Source organism: Cynocephalus volans, chromosome 9 (assembly GCF_027409185.1).
Source record: "Cynocephalus volans isolate mCynVol1 chromosome 9, mCynVol1.pri, whole genome shotgun sequence".
In the NCBI taxonomy this organism is placed as follows: Eukaryota; Metazoa; Chordata; class Mammalia; order Dermoptera; family Cynocephalidae; genus Cynocephalus; species Cynocephalus volans.
Genome location: NC_084468.1, coordinates 81,063,688 through 81,086,800, shown reverse-complemented (window position 1 = coordinate 81,086,800; position 23,113 = coordinate 81,063,688). Strand labels below are relative to the sequence as shown.

The window sequence follows — 23,113 nt, the reverse complement described above, 5'->3', positions numbered from 1 at the left end:
TAAAGATCTACAGAATGCTAATTATATATGAGTTACTGTAAAGATATAGGGATAAACTGATGAATCAGGTATGGATCTCGTCCCAAAGTAGCATTCAATCTAGGAGGATAGAAAAACATGGACAATTATAATATTAAAAAGAAATCATATGTGTGAATTAATAAATTAGGAGAGTTTAATGAAAGAAAAAATATTCTAGGAAAAAATCAGGAATGACTTCATAGTAACAACTGACATAGAACTTTAAAATGAATAGCCAGTGGACAGAAAAAAAATACAGTGGGAGGAGATGATTCCTGATGGAGGGAAAGAAATGAGCAATATCTGAAATGTAGGAATATTGAAGAAAGAGAAAGCCAGTAAGTTGGTTAAATAGGAATATGAGGCTTGTAAAAGGGAAACAAAGACACCTGGGTCAATGCCTAGCACAGAATAGGTGTTCAATAGTTTTTGAATGAAAACAATGAATGAGTAAATGAAGACTGAAAGAAAGGATAATGCCAAATTGTAGAGACCTTTGAATGCTAGGACAAACAGTTTGCACTTGTGATAAAGTGGAACATTTAAAGGCATTTGAGCAAAGATGGATCATATCAGTACTATGCTGAGGGAAGATTAATTTGTAGGAGGGGGCCAATTAGTTAGTTATTACTATGGTCCAGGGGGGTAGTAATAATGACATGAATTAGTAAGTTGGAAGTAGAACGGGAAAGGAGTCAGTAAATGGGGGAGATGATGCAGAGGCAGGATTGATAGTTAAAGAAATTAATTCCTCTGGTAAGAAAGATGAAGGCAATGAAAATGACTCCTCAATTTCCAGCCTGGATGATAGGGAGGGCACTAGTAGTTTGAACAGAAATAAAGAACATAGAAAGATAAACATCAGCTTGCAAAGAAAGACAATTAGTTTGGTGTTAGACATACGGCTGGCAGGGGCACTGGCAGGGCATCCAGGTGGAGATGTGCAGCAAGGAGATAAGTGTTGTTTTCTTCCTAAAAAATAAATGTCATCACAAGGAGAGCAGCAACGCCTGCCACTTGACGTGCCCCTCACTTAACCTCTACTTTTTGATCAATTGCTTGTAAGGAGTGAAGATAGGGAAGGCTTTGTTCCTTAGTGTTGAAACATTTAAGAAAATCATGTATTTATATATAGATAGATAAAAACCTGGTAGTATCAATTAGGGTGGTAAAAGATTTTAGATTACCTAGATTACCTAGATGTACCTGAAACTCTGGATTCCTAAAGCCTCTATATGGAAGGCAATAGAATAAAGTGAGTGGCTTGATTGGGCTAAACTATAGCTTGCACAACTGGATCTCAAACTTTAGGTGCATCAGAGTCACCTGAAGAGTTGGTTAATATACAATTTCCAGGTTCCAGCCCAAAAGTCTCTGATTAGGTAGTTCTAGGGTAAGAACTAAGAATATGCATCTCTCATAGGTCGTGCTGGTGTTGCTGGACCAGGGCCCACACTTTGAAGATCGCTGGCCCAGGACAAGGCCTTTTAAATAATGCCCAAAAGACAAATTCCCAGAAGATAATCTGTGGGCAGTCTTCATCAGAACCACCTGGATTGCTCATTAATTTAACTCTTGGGGTCTCACCTCAGACCCAGCAAATCTTAATATCTGGGTTTGGAGTTTGGGAATAAACATTTTGAACAGACTCTAATTATTAAGTAATTATTAGGACCTTCTAAAGTTTGAGAACCACTCAAATTGCAATGTGAATCTTAATTAATTTTGGGAGGACATTAAAGACTTAAATTCTATAATTCGAGTAGAAAGAGCAAGTGACTGGGGTTAAGAGACGTGGGCTGTGGACATAAATCTTGACACTAATTAGCTGTATGGCCTTAGGGACATCACTTAACCTTTTTTAGGTATAATTTTCTCATCTATAAAATAAAAATATTAATCTGGAACATCTCCACATTCCCTTTCAGCTCTGCAGCTGCTATGAATTCTGGAAATAGCAATGAGTGATGTCCAAAGATAAACAGTCCAAGAAAGTTCAGGAAAACCAATTTCTCTCAGTTGGATGTGTCAGAATAACATGGGTTTTGTTTTCGTTTTGAACTGTACATGCCTCTTCTTCCATTCTGATTTGCCTCTCTTGCTGGGGGTAGGTGGTTAGCTTATCAGTGTCTTCTGTCTTTGAGAATCACTATTGGGGTGAGCCATTTCTGTGTGCTGAATTGAGTCCCACCTCTGAGGAACGCTGGGCTTTACAGGACTGGTCGGTACAACCTAATTTCTCTTGGAGCAAATGATGGAGATGATAGTTGTTCAAGTTTGTTGGCCAAAATAGTGCTTTTGAAAAATGAGTATTAAAATGAATATTAAAATAAAAAATGAATATTCAAATATGTTTTTCACCTCATAAACTTTAGGGTGGCTACTACCAAAAATAAATAAATAAATGCTGGTGAGGATTTGGAGAAATTGGAACCCTTGTGCACTCTTTGAGTGAATGCAGTATATACATACGATGGGATATCATTCAGCCTTCAAATAGAAGGAAATTCTGGTACATACCACAACATGGATGAGCCCTGAAGACATTATGTTAAGTAAAATAAGCCGGTTTCAAAAGAACCAATACTGTATGATTCCACTTATATGAGGTACCTAGAGTAGTCAAATTCATAGAGATAGAAAGTAGAATGGTGGTTGCCAGGGGGTGGGGGAGTGGGGAACGAAGAATTACTGTTTACTGAGTACAGAGTTTTATTTTGCAGGATGAAAAGAGCTCTGGAGAGGGATGGGGGTGATTGTTGCACAGCACTGTGAACGCACTTAATGCCATTAAACCATACACTTAAAAATGGTTAAGATGGTGAATTTTATGTTACATGTATTTTACCACAATTTTAAAAAGTAAAATAAATAAAATTAAAAGTTTTAACAAAAAATTTTTATACCGAATGTTAAATATGGAAACGATTAATGTGAGATGCTCAGATTTTACAAGGGTATTTCAAAACGTTCACGGAAAGATTTGTATTATCTTTTAATTATTTTTTTTCATGAATATTTTGAAGTATCCTCCTATTACAAACTAATTCCTTATGGCATAAAAAAGAGCAGTTTTATCCTTAGTTACGGAGTTTTTTAAAAACTATTTCGCACATTTGGACTTCAGTATTTCATGTTATGTATTAGAAGAAATAAAGAGAAAATTGAAGAGGCTGGTTATTTTCTACCAAACATAAGTATGGTTTTATGTTATATTTATTGCCCCAAAATACTATCAAGGCATTTAAATTTTATTTATTTTATTATTTCCCAGGCTGAGCTTGCACCAGAAAGTATAGCCGTAAAGAATTTTGCAAGACATATTGATTTAAAGTAAGGAAAATAATAGAGCTATAGATATTTAACAAGAAAGAGGGAATTTGTAATCAGAAGACTTAGTGCCTGAATAATTATTAATCTGAGAAATGTAAAAGCAGGAGGACATTCTAGTAATCATGGCATTTATGTTTTAGTCAGAAAAATGAATTCAGCAGTTGAGAAGAAGACAATCACAGCAGAACACTGAGCACATAAATCTGAGGCGGGGAGAGGGCCCTTCTGAGGATATGAAAAGAAAACCAGGGGCTGTGACCCACAGGGTGCAAATGAAACCTATATAGTTTCCTAATTCTGCCACTGAGGCCAGGAGAGAATGAAAATTCGAAGTATGTGTTAAAGGCCTATAGCTTAATGTAATGAAAACAAATACACAGGCACAAGAGTCCAACATCTTGATTAGAAAACGTCCATAGAAAAATATTTCAAAAAATTTGAGTCTTCTTAGTATATATCTTCTACTAGGAAAATAAATTTTACAAAATTCTTGTCTATATTAATAGTCTTAGGGATAAAAAAGAGGATAGCATCCAGTGAACAGCTTAGAGACATGTTTACAAAACCCTTTAGCTTTTCCTGTTTTTTACGAAGTAAATGCTGCTGTTTGACAGTCCTGGCTGGCAAAAGAAACGCTCTCTAATGAAGTGTACACTTGGGCATGCAGATTGGATTTATCTTAGGACCTGACCAAATCGTGTTTGCTTGCCATTACCTCTGCTTAGCTGACAGCGTAAATGCAGATGCGGACATGGACTGGGATGGAAAAACCTGAAGAGTTAAGAATAGCGTAACAAAAAAGACAAAATACTATTATCAATATTTTAAAAATAAGTATTAAAATTTATAATAACACAAAACAATAGAAAAGGAGCAAAGTGAATAATTTAGCAATCAATAGATGAGGTATAAAAGGCAATACAGATTTGAAAAAATGTTTAATCTATTAACAACCCGAAAAATGAAAATAAAAATGAAATACTTTTTTATTTATCATTTTGACCAAAAATAAAAAAATAAGAGAATAATAACATTTAATTCTGGAAACTCCTAGCAAAATAGCAGGGAAACAGGCGCATTCTTAATTTACGGACAGAAGTAGAAACTGTCACATTTTTAGAGACTACTTTGAGAATACTTATTAAATTTGAAAATGCACATACTCTTTTAACCCCAATTCCACTTTTAGGACTGTATCTATAAGAAAAATAACATAAATATATATAAAAAAAGTTCACTGTAGTTCTTTTTAGGAGGAAATAGATGAAACATTCAAAGTGTTCATCAGAGGTAATGATTTGATTAATTATAGTATTTTGAAGGTGTTAAATATTTTGAAGATGTTAAAATAACATCACTTCCTCTAGCAAGCCTTCTCTGATCTGAACCGGCCTCATCCCTCAGGCTATGCCAGGTTCCCTTTCTCTGAGTTTTCGTAATATCTTGTACAGCTCTACAGGGTAGCTGCTACTCTGCATTTTACTTAGTGGCCACTGAATAAATGTTCATTGAATAAGGAGTGAATACATGAATAGAATAGATGAATTAGAATTGAATGTATCTAATTAAAAAAAATTAGAGCAAATCTGGCTTTCATCATGGATTAAATGTCTATGAAAAAAAGCAATTTTAAAAGTACATGCCCTGTCAATGGTAGGTTGGTAGTGTCATCTTTATACCTAAGACAACACTTGATTATTTTCATCAGCACCCACTCTAATTTATAAAATCAGTATGGAGATATATCTATCTATCTATCTATCTATCTATCTATCTATCTATCTATCTATCTATCTATCTATTCTTTTTTTTCTGGGAATCTAGAAAAAATGTTTATTTGTAATACACTTTGTGTGCTATAAACCTGACACATCCCAACTCAAGTTAAAATGCTCATGACTGCCTAAGAAGTTGATGATTCTAGGTTTCTCTTTTCCTTTTTGAGAACATATCTGATTCTGATTTCAAACATTCATGAAGATTATTATAAACAAAAATAAGTTTAAAAAACAAAACAAAACAAAACAACCCACAACCCCAGGCATTAAAAATGCACTGGCTGGGCTGCTGGAAATGATTTCGTTCTCATTCTCCCACAGGTGCAGTTCTCTTTTTTCATTGTGTGATAACTGACACAGATCTAAAAAGTCTGTTTTCTAGAGAGCAGAAAATATGCCAGTGGGATCTGAGCTCCCAGCTGCAGGGTGAAGTGCTAAAGTGAGTCATACATTGTTTGTTGGAATCATTTGGCAAAAGGGCAAATGTAGCAAATACACTGCTACCTCCAAGCCCAGTGGCATGACAGGCCAGCTTGGCATTTTCAGAGACCCAGAGCTGTTTAGTATTTTCTTCTTTTTCCCCAAGCAATGTTCAGTTTGATTATTCATTTCTCTAATAAAGGCCTGACCCAGATTTAAGGTCATACACATAGTCAGTATATTCCTAAATCTCTCAAGGAAGCTCAAGTTAGCTCGTACCCTCCTTCTGCTGATCGCTCACAAATTGTCATCTCCTTTGTCATTTTTACTCAATGCCAAATAAGGCTATAGAGCTCCAAGAGGAAGGGGAGCGGAACAAGCAGAGAAGAGGCTATGGCCAATGCGGTTCATAAGTCTGAGGTGCATAACACCAGGACTAAATATGTGTAAAACTGTCTAACAGCTGAAATCTGATTTCTACTCACAGCCTTTCTTCTTTATGTAACTCCGCGTGCACTTACTTCATCTTTAAGTGCAGCACGTGTCAGCTGCTACCTCTTCCAGCATCACTCAACTGGGGGAAGCAATCCCCTCAAGTCTCTCAGCTGCTGGTAAAACTGCTGTTAGCCAGGCCTCCCCCAGCCATTGCTGTAGGGGATAAAGAGTGGTCCCACACCTCAGAATGCCCCTGGCAACACACTCACCCCTCCTTCTACCCCATGCTCATGTCATAACCAACACAATTTGCCTAGAGCCTATAGCCCATATTGGCCCTAGATCCCCAATGCCTGCCATCATGAAAAGTTTGAGGTTGGTTTCCAGGTCATATCTTAGTAATACAGATCTGCACCTTTCCTGATTTTGATCAATTTTCCCATTCCTCTCCAACTCCCCAGATTTTTCCACTCTGCTCTGTGGAACTCCATCATCAGCATTATCCCGATATCTAGGAGGATTACAGAAGGCTTCCTCGTCTCCCAAGATCTTGTCTTCTCTACTACCTCAGCCACCCGCTCCCACATCATGTCATTCTCAATAACGGCACTCTCTTCATCATCTCAGTTTCTAACGTGTCATCTCAGAACTAGCTTCATATTACTTCCAATTCTATCCTGGTTCACTGACTCCAAAAATTCTTCGGTTGCATTGAGACCTACAGTCTATCGTTCATGCCATCCTTTTGATGTACGCAGTCCCTCTTGTGTCATCCCTTCCCTGTTACACAGCTCAGATTCCATCATTCATAATAATAACCACTTCTTTGCATGTATTGTCAACTCCCTCAGCCCTATCGTCTTCTGCCATGCTTATCTGGCAAACATCAGTTCTGGTGAAATCCTTCTGTGGACTTTGGTTTTATACTAAGGCAGCTCAAGATGGCTAGAGAAAAACACACAATCAAGTTGATTGGTCTCAATTTATAGTCATGACCATTACTACACAACGGTCTAGTAAGCCTTATACTTCACTAGTTTACTGTCTCTCCAATTTTTCAGAACAATCATTCCTACCTCTGTTTCTTCAAATCTCCAGAATCTCTATCCTGCAGCTTATACTTTGGTGATGACCTTGGTTCCTGTTTCTTTGAATAAATACAGGCAGTCAAAATGAACTTCCTCGTGCTCCCACAACCACATCTCCCAACCGATCTGCGTGTGTGCCTGCGTACTCTCCCTTCTCCCTCTTACTATGGGTGGATTGTGCTTCTAAGTCCAGACCCTGCAACTGTTCCCTGGATCCCAGGACTTATCTCCTACCCAAGGACAGTTCTCCAGCTATTCTCCTGTCTCTCTCCTACATCAGGACTTTTTCCTCTTTACAATATCATCCCATTGATGTAGATATTGTATATTCTTTTTTTTTTCATAAAAAAATTTCCACAAACCTCTTTTCTCACTCCAGGAACTCCTGCTACCCACTCTTCCCGCAGTCATCTACTGACTCTGCAAAACACCTCCAACACTGCTGGAAGATTTTATCACTTGGCTCTCTGTCACTCTCCCAAATGCTAGTTTTGTGTTTATTCTTGGTGATTTGACTATTCACACAGACATCCCCTTCCAGTACTTGGTTCTCATAATCTCCACTTCCTCTCTTCTAATTCTTTTTTCTTTTCAATCTAGTTCTGATTTTTTTCCCCTTTCACTCTACGAGATCTACTCTTGTCAAGGTCACTTGTGGCTGCTGGTTGTCAAATCAATAATTAATTTTCGGTCTTCATTACACTTGATTCACAAGCATCATTTGACAGACAGTTGATCCTTTCATTTGGCTTCCAAACCACCACTCTCTCTTGATTTTGCTCCTGCCTCACTAGGGGATCCTTCCCTGACTCTTTGTAATACCCTTTCTATCTCTCCCTCCTCTAGATACTGGCTTGTCCCAGGGATCATTTTTAGACATCCTTCTTCTCTAGATACACTCATGTCCTTGGTGACCTCATCTAGTCTTATGGCTTTAAGCACAAACTCTTCCTGGGCAATAAGTAGGCATTTCATACTAACTACCATGCCAAAGACAAATTCTTCTTTGGCTTCTAAATCTACTCTTCCTTTAGTTTTCTTGATCTCAGAAAATGGCAACTTCATTCTTCTGACTGTTCAGGCTAAAGACATTGGATTTATCCTTAACTCCTTTTTTTCATAGCACATATTCAGTCTTTTAGAAAATCTTGTCAGAGCTACCTTCAAAATATATTCAAATTTGATCACTTCTTACAGCGTTCACCATAATCACTCTGATCCACCACCACTGTGTCTCACTTATTGCAACCACGCAGTGGCCTCCTCAGTGGTCTCCCTGCTTCTACTCTTCACCCCTCTGTTCTCCACACAGCACCTAGAGCCAAACTTTAAAAAGTAAGGCAGACTGAGTCACTCTTCTGCTCAAAACCCTCCACTGGATTCCCATCTCAGAGTAAAGCCAAAGTCATTAAAATGGCTCAAAGAGTATCACATCAGTGATTCTCAGCTCTCACTGTGAATCAGAATCTCCTGAAGAGATTTAAGAAATTCAGGTGCCTTTCATTTCCCAATTGAGATACACCTGAACTTTAGTGGGGCCCAAGCATCAACATTTTTAACACCCTCCATCCTGACCACCTCGCTCTGATCTTATCTCCTGTTTTTCCGGCCTGCTATTCCCTACCCGTCTCTTTGTGCATCCTGCTCCAGGCACATTGGTCTGCTTGACATTCTTCTCCATCACACCAATCTAGCTTTTGCTTCAGGAATTTTGCAATGAGCATTCTCCTGTTCCCTCTTTCCCCACTATGTGCTTGGCTCATGTCCTGTCCTCCTTCAGGTCTACTCAAATGCCACATTCTTAGAGATGCCTTCCATGACCACCCAATATGTGATGGCAACATCCCTCTTCATGCTTCTGCTCATTTTCATTCTAATCTTTCCAATTTTTCTTCATAGCACACACTTACGTTCTCTCTCCACTGCAATATAATCCTTGTTTGGGCAGGAACTGTGCTTGTTCTACTACAACTCCCAATCCCTAGAGCAGTGCCTGGTAAAAAGTAGGTACTCATTGAATATGTGTTGAATGAGTACATAAAACAAAAGATTCAGAGCTGAATAAAACTAGGGAAGACTTACTAACCAGTTCATAGGATCTGGAATTTGTCTTCCTACCTCATTCTTCCAAAACTCATAATATTGGCCCATATTGATATGACCAGTCTTTTGTCTTGACTTTCATTTCAGTATTTAACTTTTACATTTAGGATTAGAGCTGAGCCCTGACGTCCAGTGGCTTGGCTGGAACTTTGATGCCCCATCTGGACCTTGTCAGTTCTCCCCCAGTAATGGTTTTTTGCCTATTCTTCTATTGGACTTAAACGGACTGAAGGCCTTATAAACTGATGTTGTCTTTCTGACTGAATATTGCTGCTGCTGGCACCACCACTCACTTCCCTTGTACCATGGTATCAATCTGAATTTATACCCCCTTTGAACTTTATGTGTCTAGAATGAATTATACTAGGTTATCAGGAAATGAATACTGCCCTCATAATAACCAAGGACTTCTCTATTTCAGTGCTGCACACAGATCCTTCATTCCTGGTCAGATCCTTACCTGTGACTTGGAAGTTTCTCCAGCTACTCTCAGAAATTACCTGTCTTATGTCCCAGTACCTTATAAAATAACTTGATAGCCCAAATTCCATTAATGTGCTAATGCCAATAACTGCTTAAAGTTGCAGTCTTCTAAGATATATTTGGGCAGGAATGGATTTTCCATGGTGTAATGTAGAATGTTGCTGAGTCACTATCATGGTCTCCTAACTAGTTTCCAGCTTCCACATTGTCACCTTCAGTTTTCTTCAACAAAGCAGTCATATGACTTGCTAATAAATGAGTTAGACACGTTACTCTTTTGTTCAAAACCCTCCTAAGTTTCATATCCCACAAAGAGTAAAAGCCAACTTGGAATGTTCCATACAGCCCTGCATCAGCACGAATCAAACTTTAACCCACATAGGAATCACCTTCAGATCTTGTTAGAATAAGATCCTCATGCAGAAGTGCTGGGGTGGGGTCTAAGAGTCTGTATTTTTAACAAGCTCTCAGATGATGCTGATGCTGCTAGTTCACAGGACCATGCTTTGAGTTGCAAGACCCTACAGGATTTGTCTCCTCTCAACCTCTTGATCCTTTACCTCTCTGATCGTGTTACACTTCTGATACTGTCCCTTATTCTGGATCTACACCAGCCTCCTTCATATTCTTGGAACATCCAAGCATGCTCCCACCTCAGGGCCTTTGCACTATCTGACCTCTGTCTGGAAACCCTTTGCCCAGATATACACCTCTCTCTCTCTCTCTCTGTGTCTCTCTCCCTCTCTCCCTCTATCTCCTATACCTGCTTCAAGTTTTTACTCAATTGTCAATCTCTTAGTGAAGCCTTCCCTGGCCACCTGATCTCATAAAGCAGACCACTCTGCTTCTGCATATTCCTCATCTCCCTCTCCTGCTCTACTTTTGCTCCTTAACCCTTCTCACTACTGAACATACCATATAATTTATTTGTGTTGTTTATTGTCTGCCAGCCCCACTACAATGTAAACTTCACGATGACATTTGTTTTCATTTCTGTTCGCCCCAGTGACTAATGTGCTGCCTGCTACATAGGAGGTGTTTAATAAACAATAGTTGAGTGAAGGCATGAAAAAAATTCAGTTACATTTTTGAAATCATAGTTTTTCTACTTATGCAAAAGATCCTGGGCAGAGCAAGACAGAAATAAATTTGTTCTAATTTAATTAGAATAGTTCAGCACAGGTGACTATTTCCCAAGAACAACAAATCAGAATTCATCTACTTAATGCTCATTTATACAGATTTCTTTGGTACAGGCAGGATGAAGATACTAGGTGGGATAAAGATCTACCTTCAAGTAAGAGAAACTTAATGAGACTGGTAGCATTATTAAGAACACACAGAGCCTGAGACATTAATGGGATCTGTTTAAAGTTATGGATTGTGAGATTGTTTTTCACAGTGATTCAGGCTTTCCTGGAGGGCAGTTACTATATACATGGATTCCTGTCAAAGATACTATAGAAGTTTGGCCTTTTGTGCAATGTTGACCTGGAAGACTTCTGAGGTCTTTTCTGCCTGCAAAAATTAGAAATCAGCAACAGAGAATAAGAAGCTACTGTGTGAAATGTGCAAGACTAGTTGTCAAAGAAGAATCTGCAATCACATTTCATGTGTCATAGTTCTCAATTTCATAAACCTCCAGTGAGCTTTAGCAGGTGAGAAGGTTATCATTTGTTTGTTGGTTGGTTTGGTTTTTTAATAGAAGCTGGCCTAGACCTTGTGAACTAAACCAGAATATATTTAATTATTGCTATCTACTCTCTCTCTAACCAGTTTTCAGCTATCTCTGATTTGGATTGAAAGAAATATATATTATTGACAAATTTCACTTAGACATTTTCTATTATGAATTCATAGCATTATTCTTCACTATCTCTCTGGTAAATTAGAAAACTGAATAAATACAGTGTAATAAATATATGAGGACTTGATTTGCAGTTTTAAACTCATTAGCCCTCCTTACCAGCAGACTATCAGAGAATAGAAATTGTTCTCTACTTCTTTGATTGCATTTCTTTTTTTATTATGTCACGATTTGAAGTCATCATTAGGTAATATTAAGTAGCAAAGCTTGTAGTTACAGATTCCTCACATATACATTTTCTCAGGTAATCTTCAGAACCATTTTATGAGATAGGCTTAGGGCTCTAACCATACTATTTATTGATGCTTTATATATATTATATTATTTAATCTTGAAAAAAACTGTGTGAGGTAGGAATTCTTATCATCATGAAGAAATTCTCGAGGCCCAGAGATTCTAAGTAACTAGTCATGTTTATGTACTTTATTTTTAAAAAGTGAGCTGGATTCAAACCTAGTTTGACATGCCTGCAAAGCCCGTGCTTTTGATCCCTACCATGTGATCACTTTACAGATAAGTAAGGTGAGCATAGAGAAACCGAGTAACTTGTCCAAAGTTATGCAGTTGAGAACTAAAAGAACCAGGACAGAAAACCAGTTTGTTTTTCTCTACAACCAGAGCTCTTTCCACCGATCATAATAGATTTTTTAAAAAATGGATGACATTTAACAACAGCGTAAGAAATACTAACCCAAGTTGAAAGATGATGAAATGGTACATATGAAAAGAAAAAGAAACCGCAAAGCCTAAATAATAAACTATGTTGCTTAGCACATGCTTCCAAATTATCAGTTGCCTACTAAAACACCTTTATTTTGTAGATTCTCAGATTAGAGTCTGTAAAATTCCTTTTTACATGTACATAAATGCCCAATTAAATTCCATATGGTTAAAACACATAAAAGTAAGAAATGAAAGAATTAAAAATCCAGAAAATGTGGGAAACTGTACATATATACTAGGAAAAGGAGAGATGTTCCTAAACAATACTGAAGACCTAGAAGATATTCATGTATATCTCGACACATTCATGACTACTTAAAGCCTCTGTGTGGCAAATGATATCTTATATCTTTATTATTTATACATTATTATGGAAATATCAGGATGTAGAATGTTTAACCAGTTTGTATCAACACAGAAAGAATACATAGGATAAAGAGCGTGTATGTGAGTGCGTAAGAATATAAAAATCAAATAAGGCCTTGTTTACAAGTCCATCTTGGAAAGGTGCAAGTCTCTATTGGTCTCAGTGTGTCCACTTGTTTGGTACACTTACCATTCCCCATACATTACTACAGTAGCAACCTTCTTAAAAGGTAAAATGAATCACAACACTCCACTATTTCAGTAGCACTTTCTGCAGTTCAAATAAAATCCAATTCTTAACTAAGGCTAACAAGGTTCTACATGATTTAATATCTGTCTACTAACCTCACTCCATGTTCTCTCATTCAACATGCTGCAGCTATGTTAATTTTTTTAAAAACTTTAAATTGTGGTAAAATACACATAACACAAAATTTACCATCTTAACCCTTTTTAAGTGTATGTTTCATCAGTGTTAAATATATTCATATTGTTTAATACCAATCTCCATTTTTGGTCAACTTTTTCATCTTGTGAAACTAAAACTCTGTACCCATTAAACAACAACTTCCCATTTTTCACTCCCCTCTGCTCGTGGCAATCAGCATTCTACTTTCTGTTCCCATGAATTTGATTACTTTAGAAACCTCCTAAAAGTGAAATTATACAGCATGTATCTTTTTGTGACTACTTTATTTCACTTAGCATGATGTCCTTAAGGGTCAACCGTATTCTAGCCTGTGTCAGAATTTCCTTCCTTGTTAAGGCTGCACAATATTACATTGAATGTTTATACCACACTGTATTTATCCATTCATTGTCAATGGACATGTGGGTTGCTTAGACCTCTTGGCTGTTGTGAACAGTGCTGCTATGAACATGGGTGTACAGATATCACTTTGAGACACTGCTTTCAATTCTTTCAGCCCAGCCATGTTGATTTAAATGAGTTTCTGGAAGGTACCCTCAGGCTTTAGCCTATGCTATGCCTTGTCTGATACTCTTTCACCATCTTTTTTTTTTTTTTTTTTCCTTTTTCGTGACTGGTAAGGGGATCACAACCCTTGGCTTGGTGTCGCCTGCACCGTGCTCAGCCAGTGAGCGCACCAGCCATCCCTATATAGCATCCAAACCCGCGGTGGGAGCGCCGCTGCAATCCCAGAGCTGCACTCTCCCGAGTGAGCCACGGGGTCGGCCCTTTCACCATCTTTTTTACATGGCCTGCTCCTGTTCAGAAAGATCATAGCTAATATTTTATCTCCTCAAGGAACCTTACCTGATCACTGTATTTCAAATAGATTCACTCGTTAATCTCTATAAGAGCACCCTATTTTTTTTATTTCATAGCATTTATCACAATTTAAATCATTTTGTTTAGTCACATGTTTTATTTCCCTTCTCTCTCTTCCTTACCAGGCACTATATTTCATGAATCCAGTAACCATTTTTCTGTTGCTAAGTTTATCTCCATTTTCTAGATCAGTGCCTGGTACATAATTGGTACTTAGCAAATATTTGATGAGCAAATAAATTAATGAATGAGTAAAAATGTATGTTTGGTTTTTGTTAAATATTTTATTTGGAATACGTATGTCTGGTGGGAGAAAAAATTTCTCTTGAAAGATACTATATAGAAAGAAGTTGTGAGGCATGGGGAGTTTTGGCTCTTAAAATGGAATAGAAATATAAACTATGAATTTCTATCTATAGTAATCCTCAAGGAAGCAAATTTATTTTTAACAGTAGATGATATTAAAACAAAACCAAAAAGTCTTCCAAAAACTATTTAGTAAACTTATTCTAGAACTCAAATTTATTTGAAATTCATTCACATACTATGAGTACCCAGTAAACCCTAAAATGCCCACCTTTGTTCTCCCTACACCCAACATATATGTTCATTCACCCACCCGATCCACCCCGCCTACTCCGTATTCAACCATATTGAACTTCTAGGAGCCAATGGTCCTCTTCAGAAAACCAAGAAAGAAACATTTTAGAATTAACATCTGGGATCTGGGAAACTGGGATTGATGTAAATGAGGGCAAAGGAGTTAGAGGCCATTGCTAACATCTCAAGGATATTTACTTCCTTAAAGGCATCATTAGTACTTGGAGAGAGGTTTATGTCAGCATCATCAGTTCTCAAAATAATGATCTCAATGTGGTGACTGCAAAATTACTAGGCTGACTCTAGGGGCCATAGAGTAATAGCAGTAGCAGATAAATCGCACCATGTGAAAAGGCAGAGAATAATGCTGGAACATGTGGCAAAATGATTTTTATAGTCATCAAAACATTCTCCAGCATGGTGTTATTGAGTCTGCCTTTTGAACAGGAAATTCAGACTTGGGGTCCAAATTATTCTGCTGTGTAAGGTCAGAGAGAAACAGTGTATACCATCATTGCTGCTGTTACTGACATTCACTCATTCCTTCATTGCATAATTATTTATTGAGTGCCAACCACAGTGATTTTCACTAGGCTAGCCACTAGAGATAATTTTAAGTGAAAAACAGCCAGTTCTCTCACAGAGATTGATAAGGCCTGAATTGCTTCTGTGTACATGTTTATAAACTATAGCTCAGAATAAAAAATAGCTTCAAGTTTTTCACATAAAAGGAAGAAGACTTTCTAAGCCTTTTTTTGTATAGTTACTGTTAAGTGATGGTTATAGAAAAATAAGATGTAAATAAAGATTTCCACATTTGAAAATAGAAAGAGACATTTGTTAGTAACCTTATTTGTTGGCAAGATTAACTTTTACCTCCAGATAGCTTCACATAATCACAAGTAAAGATAAAGTTTATTCTAAAAACAAATGCAGTGTACAAAAATACCTGAGTCATTTAAAAGAATCAGATAATCTGAATGATATTTGGAATGGGATTTATAAAAACATTTTTAGTTTTCATGTTTGTTAAGTCCTTATCCCTTTTCTGGATAAAATACCAGCTCATGTTTTTAGCTTTGGAATTCCATTGGAAATCGATCTATTAGACACACCATAGAGGACTTTGAATTTCCTCTATTGGTGTAATGAGTTGCCTCAAAACCTTCTTTAAATTAATAGAAGGTATAATTAAACTGAACACTCTATACCAGTGTTAAAGAAAAAAAGAAAGAAATCTCAATTTAGCTATTCCAACATGGGGCAAATGCTATTAATAAAGAAGCATGGCCAGTACCTTTTGAATGCCTGCTTGGGACTCCAGGACATTGTTTTCTGATCCATTGCTTCTGTTGATCATCCGCCACATTTGGGAGTACATGCTGTCCCTCTCAAAAGGATTCAGTCCCTTCATGCGGACGTGCTCATATACTGCAGAGTCCAGGACCGTGCCATAAGGGATGTCTGTTTGCTTGGAAAGGTCCTGGAGAGACCTTGATTATTGGGAGAGAAGAAAGACACAAGAGAGAGTTCTGAATATTTTCAAGTAGAAATAAAGGAAGAAAAGGGCATTGTGTATGAACACAGGTATTAAATTGCTTTTCTTATTTTGTTGTTTCTCAATATTAAGCTGCAGTGTATAAGGAGAACTGCTGTTAGGGTATATGAGACTGATACAAATTATGAGAAGACAAAATCATTATTGAAGGAAAGGTAATAATTTCTAGTGGTAATGCAGTGCTTTTTTGGGTGAACTTTCATTGGGGGAAAAATCTAGCAAGTCTATCAAAGCAAATACAAATTGAATTAGATTCCTAGGTAATCCTATAATAACATAGTAGCATTTAAAATCTTCAAAATGTAATAGGCATTAGGTCATGTTTTTTCAGGTGGCAAGGCTTAAATACTTTTATAAAATAATTGCATTTTTATAAACAACATATTTTGAGGTCAAGTGTATGCTTAAAAACTTGTATTTATGATAGTCATGATTTATTGAGTGGCTACTACATACAAGCCAGGCAATTGACATACATTATCCTCACAGCAATGCCTCCCATTCAGAATTATTTCACCCATTTTATAGATGAGAAAACTTAGGTTCAGAGAATAAGTGACTTGATAAGTATGGCATAGTCAGTGAGGGACAGAACTAGGATTCAAATGTAGGTCTGTCCAGCACCAAAGGCCATAGTGTTTCCACTGCAAGATGCTGCTTCTTATTCCTATATATTTTTTGCTATATTTACTCTAGAACTGTGTGTATGTACGTGCGTGTGTGTGTGTGTGTGTGTGTGTGAGAGAGAGAGAGAGAGAGAGAGAGAGCAAGAGAGAGAGAGAGAGAGCACTCTATCTGTATTCGAATAGAATAAATTTCATCCTTCTGGAAAGCTGAACATGTTTTCAAATCAATCTTTGAGTTACAGATGGTATCTATTTGTCTCAGGTTATCCATCTCTGGATTGGTGGTTGATTTCCTTAAATTTGAGTTTCTGAGTCACTTTATACTTTCTAACTTAAAGAACCAATTACCACTCCACTGGAACTCATTGAATTTGTGTTGGCATCCAAATGTAATGATTGACATTTAAGAACAAATATGTGTCTCTGGCATACTGTTCAGAGTTAGATGCTTGCACACTTGGAACTCAATAACTTCCAGAAATGGGAGCAGATGCTTTGAAACACTATACCATATTTTGAACAAGAATGAATGTTCACAGAATTCCACAACCATGGCTGTGAATCTCATGTAATGCATATCTCTGACCTTTTGGTCTGTTTCTAGACGGAGTTTGCTAATGATTTCCTGAGGATTTTTACAACCAACACTAGCATTGGGCAAGGGTGCTGGAAATATTCTTGCAGTTCAACAGTCTCGATCATGTGCAAAACTGTGTTGCAAACATGGGCCATGTCTTTAGAAGAGTATTTGTACCAATTTCTAATGGTAACTTTCAGCAAAATTTAATCTACATTTTATTGCTTTGTGCTGTTGATGTATATAATTTACTCCATGGAGACTACCATGATAATTTCTTTTGGTTCTAAATATCTGCTGCATAAATCATGCACTTAAAAAGTACCACTTGATGATAATTTTCCAGAATATTCTTCATCGATTGAGCTAATTCTTCCATTTGTAAAAGATAAATGAAAGTGACAGTGTAAATGAATGATTGAGAGCAAAAAGAAGAATAAAAGTGAGCTACATGTAGTTAGGGTGCAATTTGATATCAGAGTGACAAGACATACCATAATTACATTGGTAACATTATATCAATAAAAATTTCATTTCAAGAGAGCAATTTATTGCTATTTCCAGTATTAGGAGTAAAACTGTATTAAAAAGCTAACATTTTAAACATATTTCCCACTGGTTAATGGAAGATACTCTAAAGTGGTAACACAGGAGGGGGAAATGAAAAATATCTATACAAATTATAATGCAGCCATTTATAAATACAAGGAGGATTATGGATGGAGATAGCCCATGTTAGGGTTCATCAGAAACCCTACAAGTACAGGATTGACCATTTGCTCTTTGGAAGTTCTAGCAATCAAGCTTAAATATAACTATCACAAGGTTTCAATCTTGTAGAGGTGAGGTCACAGTCTAGGGTAAAAAAAAATTTTTATGACTATATCTAATTATATAACTGGTTTGCCCAACTAGTCACACTATTTTTAAATACAGTTAAATAAATTAGTGTTCCTTCTGAGTTTTACACCCTGAATACAGAGTTATAATACAACAGCTTAGTTGGTGAAACTGTTTTGTACCAATAAATTTTAAAAGAAATATCTTAATATGTTCCCTATGTGAAATTTCTGATGCCAGAGAGAGGGCAGTTTATTTTCGGCATACTTCAAGTTTAGAAGTGCAGAGCATTTTGTAATTTAGAACAAAGGTGTGTTCCCTCTAGCAGTTTTTTATATGAAGTTCGGCTTATAAATTTGCCTTGAGACATGCTTGCAATAAAAATTACAGCTTGTCTGATTCAGTGTAGATCCATTATAATACACCAAGATAGTACCAAAGGTGACAAAAATAAAATGACTGAAGCAAAATGAAGCGAACACAAATAGCTCATTACAGAAAGAGCCCAACACAGAAAGAGAGTGACTATTGTAAGTGGTCATTTTCTTATTTTCATGCTAAGATTTTAGAGTAAGATCAGCAGAAATGCTGTGGCCTGTATTATAAACCCTTAAAACAGATCTACTAGGTTATTCAACACATGATAATTCTCAAAGAATTGTATCTGAAGGTCAAAATCTGAGTGGATATTATTTAGACATGCCCAATCATTGGTTTAAAATGCAAAACAATCCTAGAATCATTAATAAGTACCTAATATATAAATTCATTTACCATGACAAATATTAACATTTCTTTTTTAACAATAGGCTATGTTTTCCCAGGCCACAAAAGGAATGGAAAAATCTAGGGCACTAGAGGGAAGAGGTATTTGTGAATATACTTACACTAATATTCAGTCAGCCCTCAGAATCCAGGGGTTCTGCATTTGTGTGTTCAACCAACCATAGGGTGAAACTATACCACCCCTGCCCCCCAAAAACCTAATAAAAATTACAACAATTAAACAAAACAAATACAAAATACAGTATAACAACTATATACACAGCATTTACAGAGTAGGTATTATAAGTAATCAAGAGATGATTTAAAGCATATGAGAGGATGTGCATAGGGTATATGCAAATACTATGCCATTTTATATAAGGAACTTGAGTAACCATGAATTTTGGTATCCACAGGGGGTATGGAACAAATCCCCCATGGATACCACGGGATGACAGTACTCCATTTCTCTAACTAATTGTGTAAAACCCACATATACTCACATAAAACTCAGCAAATGCTCACTCTGTGAATCTAGTAAACCTGAGCCCTCCTCTCCCAAATCCACACGCTCACTCACACACACAAAGTAAAGAATGAGAAAATGAGGGTCTGTAGCTATGTAGATGATGTTTCTCTAATTGGCCTTATTTTCTTAACATATTACTGAGATTATTCTTTTATTTCCCATACTGGTCTCCTATCAGACTAGTATCAAACTGTGAACACAAAAAACCTCTCTATTCCATCTCCTTCTTTTCTTTCTTTCTTTCTTTTTTTTTAAAAAAACATTTAGTCTAGTTGTATGGAATACTCACCAGCAAATGACAAGAGTGAACTGCTAGGGCTGGCTCTGGGGTATTGTAAGTCTAATCCCATTTTTTATGAAATAGAACAAGTCAACTCAAGTTATCACATCAGAAGAGGTTCCCCTCTGCCCCCCACAGGGAGAAAAATGGAACATGGCTGATAGGATAGGCACTAGATGCTTCAGGCAAAGGGGCTGACAGTGAAACAGAGACAAATAGGAGGACATGACAAGCGTTCTCCAACTCACTTCAGGTTTTCCTCCAACTCTCTCCCCAGTTTACTCCTCTGGATACTGATTTCAGCATCTGTCAAAGGACAGATATTGTTGCAGTCCCAAGCATTCTCATTAGCAACTGTGAGAAGAGCCGGTCTTGCGCCCACTGCTGTCCAGTGGTTGTAGGAGCTGAAAGCCATTGTGTGATGAGTGCAGAGACAGCATGAAAAGTGATCCAAAATTTAACACTTAAAAGAAGAACCAATATGCCAGCACACTGAGAATTATTGTCATTCAGACCCTGGAAGCAAGTTAAAGTGCTGGAAATGTATTGGGGTGGTTAGGCAAGCAAACCTGCCACTGAGAGGTACTGCCAGCTGCCATGCTCTGGGAGACCTTAGTCTCAAAAAGCATGGGGTTTGAAGACATAAAGATTTGAGTTTCACCCCTCAGACAAATTATTTAAATTTTTCCAAATTGCAATGTCTTTCCTAATTAAACAGGGGAAAACAATTCTTTTATATTAAGTTATCTGAAGGTTCCAATTAGGTATTGCATATGATAGTCTGCTTAGTTATTAGCTATCTCTAAGTGCTCAATTATTGGCAGTTAGAATTATTAATTTTATTATTATCCCTATTACTTTGTTCTCTATTATGGTTTTTAGAATTGCCCTTCCTTATTTTCCTATAATTAGATTCACTCTCAGCTAATCCCCTGTCCTTACCTGTGTCCCTTCACTCTAACTCCCCACCTCATCTAATCTGCCATCAACATCTGTACCTTTTACCTTCTAAATCATGCAAATCTGTCACCACCTTTGCCTTTCCATTGCCAACAGCCTCGTCTTTCCTACCTAGACAATTATTTCTAAGCCTTTTCCCTATCTCTACTCTCATCCACCGCTAATCCATCCTGCACACCACAGCTTAAGTGTTCTTTCTGATATGCAAATCTGATCATATCGCTGCCTTATTTAAGTGTTTCCTATGTAACCCGCTGTCCTTAGAAAATAGTTCAAACTCCTTAGCCTTCAAGATCCTTCAAATATTTAGCTTAAACCTTTTTAAAAATTTCCATTCTCAGAAACAACCTTTTGCCTCATTCATATTCACAGTCTAGGCCAGACGCAGCAGCATTTGCTCTCTCCTTGCTTTATCACAGCTCCGTGTCTTGGGAGGTGTTTTCTCAGCTTCAAGATCAAACTCCACTCCCTCTTCAGTGCTCTTCTAACACTTGGAATATGCTCACATTTTAGCATGGTGCTATGAAATTTTACTTCTTTGTCTACCTCATTAGAATATAGATTGCTGGTTCCTATGATATTTTTTAAAAACTCATCTCTGAAACACAGAATCTAGCCCAGAGTCTAAAAAACAGTCAACAATCAATGAGGCTCATCTGTTTTGGCTGGTCTTCTTTACTAGAATGACACTTTCATTTTGGGAAGTAAGTACTCCCATTAAGCCATCATTGCATAAAAATGGGATTTTTACTCTATATTATCAGACATTCTTTGGCTGATTAATCACAGCCAGGAGTATTTTGTAGTGGAAAAAAAAAAAAAAACCCAAAAAACAAAAGAAACAAAACTCCCAACTCTTTTTTAAGGGATCTTTAGAAATTTCCTCTGTAACAAAATCAGCTTTGAAACCTCCAGTGAGTTGCTTGCCAAAATTTTTTTTTTTTTTTTTTTTTTGTCGTTTTTTTCGTGACCGGCACTCAGCCAGTGAGTGCACCGGTCATTCCTATATAGGATCCGAACCCGCGGCGGGAGCGTCGCCGCGCTCCCAGCACAGCACTCTACCGAGTGAGCCACGGGCTCGGCCCTTGCCAAAATATTTTGCCATATATGTGAAGTAAAGAAACTCAGGGTCAAGGTAAATAAAGAGAAAAGCCCAACAAACAGGACTGAAAAAAGTATTTGGAAAAGCTGAGGTTATCATCCACGATTCTGGTAAAGATAGGTCCCGGCACAAAGTGGAACATCTGTTCCCGAAAGGGTTGCTTATCTAAGCAGTGTAGAAAGAGAGAAGATAAGACGTGGTTGGTCTGATGAGTGATTTCTGGCTGAAATATCAGAAGCAAGCTGAAATGGTGAAGAAAAGTGATCAATTAACTTTGTTAACTAAAATGATTAACAAATATATAAAATAATTTGTGGTTTTAGTCGCTAAAGAGGAGGAAAGTCCCAGAACAAGGAGAGAATTTTATTGAGTATTATTACAGAAAATTAAAATTTAGAATTCCTTTTCTGGTTGAATATTTATACTTATAGGAGAATGGAATAAGCACCATCGAAAGACTCTCCACCTTCCTATTTGCAGCACAATCAATGGCCACTTGTCCTTTGAGAAGCCATATTCCTCATCATCGTCGCTCCTTTTCCTTAGTGAAGTTTTCCAAATCTCCTCAGATACAAGTCTATAAGGTAAGTCTGATGAAATAGAAGGATATCAAAAGTACACGTTGGGGTAAGCAGAACTCTGTGATGTCAGAAGAGAAATGTGATTTGCAGAACGTTTGGTCCATACTTAAGAGCTCAGTGAGAGCTATTTCTAGTACCTGGGAGGTGCCCCTATTTAATGAAAGCAGGCTAAGGAAAGAGTTGAGTGTTCCTTTAGCCCAATATTGCTAGGTTTCTTATTTTAAAAAGATTAAAATCAAAATCACGTTAATGGAAGAAATAGAGTTCTCGCAAAGAAGATTAAATTGTATAGCCTGAAAGTATACCTTATGGGACAAGGTAATTCAGGAAGAACTCAGCCAGTTACCTCTAATAAAGAGAATGTACCAGCACTGAAGTGCTTGTGTTTTTCTTCCTTTCGTGGTGCCAGAATCTTTTCTCACAAGACAGCAGAAGTTCTCTGAAGAGCAAGCTGAAGTCTGAGCCCAACAGATTTGAATCGTACCAGGCAGGGCAGAGGGTTAAAGCTTCTCTTTTTTTGTGAAGAAATGAATAGTTTCCCAAGTGTGGTCTTACAGATGAAGAGAGTGCTTTATAAGAAGTGAGAGGTGTCATGTGAGGACCAAATAGTACGGATATTTGCAAAGGGTCGTCAGATTAGCAGCTCCATATGGAATGCTCAATTGGTGCAGCCTTTCCGATTCCTCCATCCTGACCCTTTCCCATTTCTTTCCCGAATACTTCACCTGCCCCAAACCCTCCTGCAAGTGGCACAAAAGCGTATATTAGAGAAAGGACAGCTTCAGGT

General features: G+C 37.3%; 1 protein-coding gene across 2 annotated transcripts in view; it reads right to left on the bottom strand.

The window, feature by feature from the left end:
• Window positions 1–23,113, bottom strand: part of GRID2 (glutamate ionotropic receptor delta type subunit 2) — a 1,394,934-nt gene that overhangs the window by 194,621 nt on the left and 1,177,200 nt on the right. For both annotated transcript variants that reach the window (XM_063108375.1, XM_063108376.1), the window contains one exon: window positions 15,806–16,001. In XM_063108375.1, the coding sequence (XP_062964445.1) occupies window positions 15,806–16,001 (196 nt within the window). The remainder of the gene's footprint in view (window positions 1–15,805; window positions 16,002–23,113) is intronic.